Source organism: Benincasa hispida, chromosome 9 (assembly GCF_027475165.1).
Source record: "Benincasa hispida cultivar pf3 chromosome 9, pf3_genome.v1.1, whole genome shotgun sequence".
In the NCBI taxonomy this organism is placed as follows: domain Eukaryota; kingdom Viridiplantae; phylum Streptophyta; class Magnoliopsida; order Cucurbitales; family Cucurbitaceae; genus Benincasa; species Benincasa hispida.
The window spans coordinates 18,769,296-18,779,535 of NC_143486.1; the positions used below are offsets into that span (position 1 = coordinate 18,769,296).

A 10,240-nucleotide genomic window follows, 5' to 3' on the forward strand; every position below is an offset into this window, starting at 1 on the left:
GCATGAAAGTACCTGACTTGTCAATTTTCTTCTTTCTATTCAGAGGTCTGAATTTTTTGGGGGAGAGGCGAAACACCAGACTTGTTATAAGTGACAGACCTCTTATCGAACCTTTTGAGAACATGGTTAAATTGTTTTGAAAGTAACGATATAAATTTAGCAAGGGAATCATCTGACTCTATATCAGGATCAACAAGCTCCTCTTTAACTGAGGATTGAAGAGCAATATCCTTATTCTTCTTCTCGGTCTTTCCATTTAGCGACATCTCAAACATAAGCAAGGAACCAAATAATTCATCTACTCTCAACTTTGTTATGTCTTGAGCTTCCTCAATGACAATAACTTTCATATCAAATCTCTTAGGTAGTGACCTAAGCACCTTTCGGACGAGTTTTTCTTCTGAATTTTTTTCTTCAAGAGAAAATGACTCATTTGCAATATCTAACAGCCGAACATTGAACTCAACAATGGATTCTTCATCATGTATTCTAATACTCTCAAACTTCGATGTCAACAACTGCAGCCTTGACATCTTGACTTTAGTTATTCCCCCATGAGCAATGGATAAGATAACTTATGCCTCCTTAGCAGAGACACAAGTATCAATTAGTCTAAATATGTTGTGGTCTACACCATTAAATATGTCGTTCAAGGCACGAGAATTTCCCAACGAAGCTTCATCTTCTTCTGTGGATCACTGGGATTCTGGCTTCTAGATTTCTTTTCCATTATCAGTTTTGATGGTAGGATGAGACCACCCAGTTACAATAGCCTTCCAAGATTTGTTGTCAATTGACTTAAAAAAGGTAGTAATTTAAGTTTTCCAATATGAAAAGTTTGTTCCATCTATAATCGGAGGACGAGTGGTAGAGCCACCTTCTTTGATCCATCCCTGATCGAAACACCTGAGGTAAAGGTGACCTACTTTGATACCCATTAAAAAAGCGATAGGATGTCTCCCAACTCGAAATACGGATGTTAAATGGAAAGTACCGACAAGCACTATAACAACAAAAATACTAACAACAAGTAAACAAGTAAAGACACACGAAGTTGGTAATCCAGTTAAGTGATAATCCACCTACGCCTGAGGGGCAGTGTGCTCAAGAAAGATAATTCACTAATATTAAAGAGTTAAACAGTTTACAACGTAGTACTTATTTGTAAGACACGATCATTACAATGACTCACGTAGAGCTCAACTCATTAACCATAGGCTCCCCCTAGATGTGAGACTCATTCTCAAGTGTACTTACGCCTCCAAGTTTGATAATATTAGTTTTAGATGCTTTGGCTTCTGATAGTGTGTGAGACTCCTCTCACTGAGATATCTTCCCCTTAATCAGTGAACTCCCTTCACTGATGAATCTTAGGATCCCCTTAACATGGACAACTTCTTCTCCGAAGTTGAGTTTTAGACTCCCCCTAAGACCATGATTTACTTCAAAGTGTTGTACTTCAACATATGAAGAACTTGCACAGTGGAATAGTGAACAATAAACAAGAACAAACGTTGCATAGCAATGATCGTAGAACAGACACGTCTTACTTGATTAACAAAAGCGACAACCCTATATGTTCGTCATAAATCTCCTTAAACAATCGAATCCAAGAAATTAAACAAATTCCCATTTGGAAAAGATAAGCGACAACTCAATAAAGGAAAATTTTGGACAAAAATTACAGTAGAATATTTCCAAATAAAAAAAATATTCGGCAGAAAAGTACACTGTTATCTGAAACAAATGTTAGGACTTTATTTGAGATAACTGCAGAAACCATTATCTTACAAAATTATAAAGTCAACTAATCAAATCTCCTAACCTTTAGTATTTTTTAATGAATTTTTTTATGCTTCCGCCTCTTCTGTTGAACGCTTTTGAAGATTTAGATTTTTCGTAGCATAACATAAAATTAAAAAGTAGTAACTTTGTTGGCGAGTAGATTTGATTTGTTTTTCACTGTTTTTCTAAGTTAGATAAAGTATTAAAATAGAAGAAGAAAAACCGAGGGATAAGAGAAAAATTCGAGTATCGAAACTATAAAAACTAAGATATGTTATTGTTTTTATTTAATGTTTTAGCTAATTAAACTCTATTTTCTTAAAAAACTAATTTAACTCTAAATTAGTAAAGTGTATACAAATAATAATTTGAAAATATATTTCTAATTAATCACAAAATAATACGAAAAAACTATACTTTTACCTTTTTTTTTTCATGAACAAATAGTAAAGCAAATATAATTTTGGTCATATACTTAGAATTTTATTTAATTTTAAACAATGTAATTTTTATCTTTGGTGCTTTTAATAAATCATCTCAAAATATAAATTGAAAGAAGGGATAACTACACACATATGGGCCAAGTTTGGACCCATTACACAAGTATTCAATAGTTTCTAAGTTTACAAATATGTGTGGTTCCATTTATATATATGTATGAAAGGATCTTCCACAGAATAATTACACACTTGCTCTTCATGCAATTTGATTATTTATATACAAAATTTGATTATTTATTTTTAATAATTTATATATTAAAATATCTACAGTGACATGATTTTTTTTTTTTTTTTTTTTTGTCAAATGCAGTGAATATCGAAAACTTGGATGACTTTTAACATTCTTTATTTGATAATCCTGTCGAAATAATATAAAAAAATAAATGAAAATGTTGGCAAATACAAAAAAGAATTTTCCTTCTATGATAAAAGGATTGTGCTTGAATTTCTGAAATTAAATTAATTTGTGTAAAAATTAATCTAAAGATCACGAATAAAAAAATAAACTTATGTTAAAGGAGTCTGAACAAATCTCACATTGGTTAGGAAAGAGAGTGATCATGAGAATATAAGTGAGAACAATTAAGTTAAAAAATACTTTTGGTCCTAAACTTCTATGAAAGTAACAATTTAGTCCCTAAATTTTAGTTTGTAACAATTTAATCTATGAACTTTCAATTTTATAATAATCCAGTCTCTAAATTTTAGTATGTAACAATTTAATCCTTTTACTTTTAAATTGATACAATTTAGTCCCTTATGTAAACAAATTTATCAAAATTAGATGTCAATTTTTATTATTTTATGATGTAAACTTTGTATTTTGTAAAAAATATCGAGTCTCTAATTAGTTTATCGATTTATTTAGGCAAGAAATCCCATTAAATCTTAACAATAATTTCTATAATATGGACTAAATTGTTACAAATCTTAAAGTACAAGGACCATTATTAGCAAAGTTTAGGGACTAAATTGTTACAAACCAAAGTTCATGGACTAAATTGTTACTTTTATGAAATTTTAGGGACGGGCTTTTTAACCGGACAATTATCTCTCCATTGGTATGATGGTATTAGAGCCAGTCGTTAGGGATTTTCGTAATTCCGCATTTGTTCACTAACAATGTGTTAGTTACGTCCACGAGGTAGAAGGAAAACAATATTATTGGAGATAATGTTATACATAATAAATAATCTGCCCAATACAATTCAGATTAGAATTCAAATGCAATGGATAAATTTAATTTACCTAGAGCTTGATGTATTACCCTAAAAGTTTTATCAAAATTCCTGGCATAGTGTTTGTACTATCAATCTTGAAATTAGAGTTTTAATTCTTCCATCTCACGTATTGTCAAAAAAGGAAAACTTCCTATATTTAATATAACGTGTAGATAATTTTAATATTATATCAACGTTCTAACATAGTATTTCAGTTATTGTTATTCAACTGATGAAACAAAAACACAAAGTGGAGAGGGAAATTAACATTGGCGATGAAAGTGGGTGGTCAAAAAATGTAGAAGCTGCAAAGGCGAACCGAAAACTAACAGCAACGAACCAGAAATTTGGTATTTGGCAGGTAAAATTAATCCCTAACTTACAAATTGGGAGTGTTTCTAAAATAATTAAAATCACTTTTTGATAATTTCAAAATCACTCTTATATCTACTTTAAAATATTTGAAACTAATTTTGATGATATGAAAATGATATTGAAAAATATAATATAAAATTATTTTTAAATTACTAAATACGTGTTTTGAAGTGATTTCACACCACAAAATTGATTTTAATAACTACAAATTCACTCTAAACATTGAGAAATAAAAATGTTGTGTTGATATAAATGGCTATGTTTATTTAGTGTCAAAGGAATAATGTAACGATCTGAATTCAGGAGGGGTACATGAATGAACCGATATCACATCTGAATGAGAGAGATCCTGACGACATGAAAATATGGTTAAGAAAGGTTTAAAAGAATTGAAAGTTACTATCTATACCAACAAAGTGCACATTCCTTTTCGGTGGCTCAATTATAAGAACGAATCTGAATCCTGAACCTGGAATGTTATAAATAATGTTGTTTGTTTTATTGTCTTGTGCTGCAAAGGGATTTTGATCTATTTATTTGTTTATGCATGATATTAATTCATAAAATCATAATTCAAGTTCCTAAGCCTTTCCTTTTACACATATATATATATATTAGAAATTCGAGTTAGGTTGGTCAATCTGAATTTTTAAAAGTATAATCTGAACCCAACCCAATTTGAAAAACAAAATTAAAAAAATTCAACCCAATTCAACTTATACAATTTGGATAGAGTAGTTTAGGTTGTTCGGGTTGTCAGACCATTTGAACACCCCTAATTTTAATACATAAAAATATATTTTCGATTTGCTTGATGAAAAAATTGATAGGACAAACTAACTTCTCTATTCTTGCCTTCATTCTATCTTCACAATGATATATGACTATGCTTTTAATTTTCGCTGAAATGACTTTATAACTATAAAAGTGTTATTTTTACTTAAATATCTAAAATCTTTTTTGTTTGCCATCAATGTGTAACTATATTTTCAATATACGAACACGATGTTATAAGCATTATCTATTGACCTAAAAAATAGAAAATCATGTTGAATATGAACTTTGTTGTAAATAATGAAAATAAACATGTGAATTGAAATAGTAGAAAAAGAAGGGAATTAAATAGACAATAAATAAACTTCATTAATAATTTCTTTTAAAGGCTAAAAGATTTAAATTTTCACATTCATCTTGCTTGAACTAATGAAGGAAACAAATTTGTCAATTGAGCTATTGTTTATAGGTCCAATGAGATAATATTAATCTGGCTTTCGAGTCTAATATTTAATGCTAATTGATTTTTTCATCGAACCAAATTTAATTTATGATGTGAAATAAGCCAAGTTTAATTTAGAGTGGATTCGATACTCTGATTGATAATTCAAAAGATTTTGAAAACAAGTGACATAATAAAAAGTAAAGTTGTATTGACGTTTTCGTTAATATGCATTTGATATCAAATTTAGAATTAAAATATTAAAACATATCAATTTCATTTTTCACCTTTTCACTTTGTTGAAATTTTAATTTTAAATAATCTACTAAATTCATTCCATCCAATGAATTTAAAATAGAAAAAAATATATAAATAATGGACAAAAGATACAACTTTCTCCAAGAGTCTCGATCACGTCTTCGTTATAATAAAAATACAGCGATTAGATTATCTATCGCTTATTCAGTTACTTTATATATTATGAAAATATTTTAAAAAATCATTTCAAATAGTAAAATTGTTGAAAATATTTATAAGATATAGTAAAATTTTAGAATTATCAATAATAGATGTTGATAGATACTGATAGATAATGATAAAAGTTTATAGGTATCTATCGATATCTATTATTGATAGTTATAAAATTTTTCTATATTTTGTAAATATTTTGGTTCATTTTTCTATATTTAAAAACAACTCAAATTTTATTTTATTTTTTTTCTTTTGAAGAGGACAAATAGCAAGAACATTGGTGAGTGGTAAATATAAGAGACAAAAATTTCGATTATGTGGTTTTACCTTACTAGATTAAGATCTACATGGTCATATAGACTTTTTTTTTACTACTATTTGGTGATCAATATTTTCTAAAAAAGAATTTCACCTAACTTCTTGATGCACTTTTAGATCTATTTCTAGTGTAAGAACCATTTTGGAGATATTTGATCGAATTATAGAGATTAAATTTTATACTTTACTCTAAATAATAGAGAACTAATTTATGATTTAACCAAAATTTTCACAAATTTTTTTAACGGCAATCAAAATATCATGTGGATAATGAAGTACTTACTAGTACATATGTTGTGGATGACTAACTTTTTTAAAAAATACTTAGGTACTTTCTGGACCCATCTTTGTCATCCTATCTCAATATACAATCCTTGTGTCAATTTTTAAAAAAATATATATTTTGTCAATTTTTTTCATTGAAGGAGATGTTGGAAATCAGTATATCATGAACTTAACGAGTATTGCTCTCACTTTTAATGGTAAATGTTAGGGGTTGTTTGGGGCGCTGAGTTAAGATAAAATGTTTGGAGTTTATATATCTATGAAGTTCATATGTTTGTGTTTGGTGTGTAAAGTTATTTGTTCTGAGTTTATAGAGAGTTGAGTTCATATGTCTAAATTATTTGATGCAGTTTTTTGGACTATAATAATATGTTTTTGTAAACTTTTTATTCAATAATCCTACGCCTATCTTTGTTTCAATAATATATGGATTGCAATTTTTCTCTTTTAATTTTTAAAACTTTTCTTTCTTTCTTTCTTGAGTAATGAGTAACAATTAACCCTTTACATTTATTGCTTTCATGGTTAAATAAAATTAGAAACCAAAGAGAAATCAAAACTTTTTATTCATAATTTTTCTCCATGAATTTCATTATTCATCTTCTTCTTTTTTTCTTTTTCTTCCTATTGTTGCTCTATATTTTTATTTTGTCATGAATTCTTTTTAGTTAAATCTACCCCATCATCTTAGCAGCCAATGGAATGTCACCACATTTCTTCAACAATTTCACTTTCAATTCCTCTTAATTTGGAGGATTATCAAAGAATGAATATCTATAATTTACTAATTTTTGCTAGAAAATATTCAATAATGAAAAACATTTTCATTTTATGGTTTTTTTTTGTTATATATTACTACTTTTCAACTACATACATACTTTTTGTCTAAATATTCTTAATATCCATTTGATATGTGAATTCAATTAAATAAAAATATTTTGTTTACAAATTTTCACGTATAAATATTGCACTTAGTGTAGACAAAATATTATTTTTTAATATAATCAACAATCCTACAACATACTTTAATAGTCATCAGTCATATAATAGTTGGAAGTGGTTGTCGAAGTTGATTATCAAATATAATTTTCACTGGAGTTTGTAGTCGGAGGTGGTTGCCAGAGCCTGAAGTTGGTCGCATGAAGGTGGTATTGGAGTTAGTCGTCAAAGTTTGTCACCGGAGGTGGTTTTCGAAGTCTGGAGTTGGTTGAGCGAAAGTTGTCTTCGAAGTTGATCATTGAAGATGAATTTTTTCGAAGTTTGTAGTTGGAGGTGACTGTCGAAATCCGAAGTTAGTTGCATGAAGGTAGTATTAGAGTTGGTTGTCGGAGTTTGTCGTCGGAGGTGGTTGTTAAAGCCCCGAGTTGGTCATCGGAGTTGCTCGCTCAAAAGTGGTCATCGAAGGTGATTTTCATCGGAGTTTGTAGTCGGAGGTGGTTGTCGAATCCTTGAAGGTAGTTATCGGAGTTGGTCATCGGAGTTTGTTGTCAAAGTCTGAAATTTTTCGTCGAAGTTGGTAGGGCGAAGGTGGTCGGAGTTGAGTCACTGGAGGTTGTTGTCAGAGGTTGAAATGGGTTGTTGGAGTTGGTCGCACAAAGGTATCGAAGTCCAAAGTTAGTCGCTGGAGTTTGTCAATGGAGGTGATTATCAAAGCCCGGAGTTGATCCTGAAGTTTTCATCAGAAGTGGTTGTTGGAGTTCGAATTTTATCGTTGGAGTTGTCATTAGAGGTGGTTGTTAGAGCCTAGAGTTGGTATTCGTAGTTTTCATCAGAGGTGGTTATCAGAGTCCGAAGTTAGTTTTCAAAGTGTAACAGTGACTGATGGATGGACCCAATACAAACATGGCAAGAATAAAGAATTGGGATAAGTTGGGGTGAGTTAGTAAAATATATCCTCTCAACTCCACCAACATTTAAAAATTGGTGGACCAAACAATGAGTTATATATTATACCAACTCAACTCAACTCATGTTAGAAAGCTAAACATCTCCTCGTCATTGGACATATTTTCCATTGGTCACCCGACTTTTCTTACTCCACCGGCATTAGCGGTTCGGTGCTAATTTTGACAACTGGGCCGCCGTCAAGTTGTGGGGAATAGCCACTCGAACCTTCCTCAAATTTCACCGCCGATGGACCATGTGATTGATGGGACATCGCTCTTCCTTAAACTTTCACGGGTAGATTTTTACCATTTTTTTCCTGGTTAAAAAACGTCCTTAAGTAAATTAATTTATAAAGTTATTAACAATTTAATTTAGATACTTTTAAATTTATTAATAATTTAGTCTTAATTAATGTATTTTATAATTCATAAAATATAATCTGAAAATTAATGTATTTTATAATTCATAAAATATAATCTGAAATTTCTTACTTACTTATATTGATAAACTGACGTGGAATCAAGTTTAATTATAAACTAGATAGAAAACTAAGTTGTTAGGTAATAATAGGGTTTAAGTCGATGATTGCATCTTAAGATGAAGTTTTGTATAATGTAATTGATATATAAATTGAACAAAGCATATTGAACTAGTTGACAAAACAAAGAAATGGTACGCAATTTAATAATGTATAAGGGATCTAAATATTTATTGTTTAATAAAGAATCATTGTTAAAAAAATTGTATGCATGGTAAAATATTGCGTGGACATTTTATTGAAATACATAAACTATAAATGAATATAATATTCAAAATTACAAAACAAAATCCTTAACTAAATCCAATTAGATCAAGAAAATTATAATAATATAATTGATCATATGATGTTAAAGTTAAGCTATGTCGTCGTCTTTTTTTATAGTTTTATTTTCTTGGCTACAATAGAGATCTTGAAGTAAGTCAAAGTCACTTATCCATTTATCTTGAGACTTTAGCTCAAAATAATTTTCATAAAAATCCTCTTCTTTGAACCATTCTAGATTTGATAAATCATGCATACTTTGAGTCGAGGGCAATTCATCAACTTCGTATTCTTCTTTAAGATAAGGATGCTTGAGTAACATATTAGCCGTCCATCTCTGTTCAAACTTTTGATCGATACATTTTGAAAGAAAATCTCTTCCTTCTCTTGATAATTCATCTGGAATGTCTGCTGGTAGATCCATTTGATTCACAACCTTTTTTGCTAGTTGTCCCAGAGTTTTACAATCACTCCATACTTGCTTTCCAGAAACCATTTCAATTAAAATACAACCTAAAGACCAGATATCGAGTGAAGTGTTAATCATACCAAAAAGAATGGATTCTGGTGACATATATTTTGGTGTTCCTCTAAATCTCGGTTTAGCATTGGTGGATATCACCACTTCCTCAAACTCATCGCATTTCTTGGAAAGCCCAAAGTCAGCTATCTTTAACTTCATCTTGCCAGTATCATCGGGGAACACAAGAATATTATCTGGTTTGATATCGCCATGTACATACCCTCGCTCATGAATACAACAAAGACCTCTTAAAATCATTCTAAGATACTCTTTGACCTCAACCTCTGGCAATTTCTCCCGTCGCCTAATCAAATCAGTTAGACTACCTCCGGTAGCATACTCCAGTGCAAGGTTGTAAGTAACAGTATCTAGAGAGTCTCCTTCAAAACAGATACCACTCCCAACGCGTTGAATAATTTCAGGACATCCATTAAAATTGAGCAAAATAGTTTCTTCTATCATGAGTGAATAAGAATATTCTATCGAGACTACTTTAAGAGCAACAAAATCAAGAGGTGCACTAGTTGGCACTGCTAAGAACACTATGCCATGAGAACCTTTACCCAAAACCTTCACTCGATTCCAATTAGACATCTCCAAAATCGAGAAGTAATTTCTCCCTTCCTTTTATTATAGAATAACGTCTACAAAATGATCAAAACCAAAAGGAAAAAAAAAATGATCAACAAATCTGGAAATTAAAGAAAGCGATGAGAAAATATAATGTATGGGTTATAAGTGTTTATACCTTCAACTGAGTGCTTCACCAGATTCGCCGACAGAAAGAAAAAGAAAAAAGCGATTACGATAGAGAAAAATAATGATTGAGAAAGAATAGCCACCAAAATTTTTAATTCA

The 10,240-nt window shown here is 30.2% G+C and overlaps 1 protein-coding gene across 1 annotated transcript; it reads right to left on the bottom strand.

The window, feature by feature from the left end:
• Positions 1-8,950: 8,950 nt before the first annotated feature.
• Positions 8,951-9,976, bottom strand: LOC120084617 (mitogen-activated protein kinase kinase kinase 20-like). Its single transcript, XM_039040424.1, has one exon. The coding sequence runs from the start codon at positions 9,974-9,976 to the stop codon at positions 8,951-8,953; it is 1,026 nt and encodes a 341-aa protein (XP_038896352.1).
• Positions 9,977-10,240: the final 264 nt, after the last annotated feature.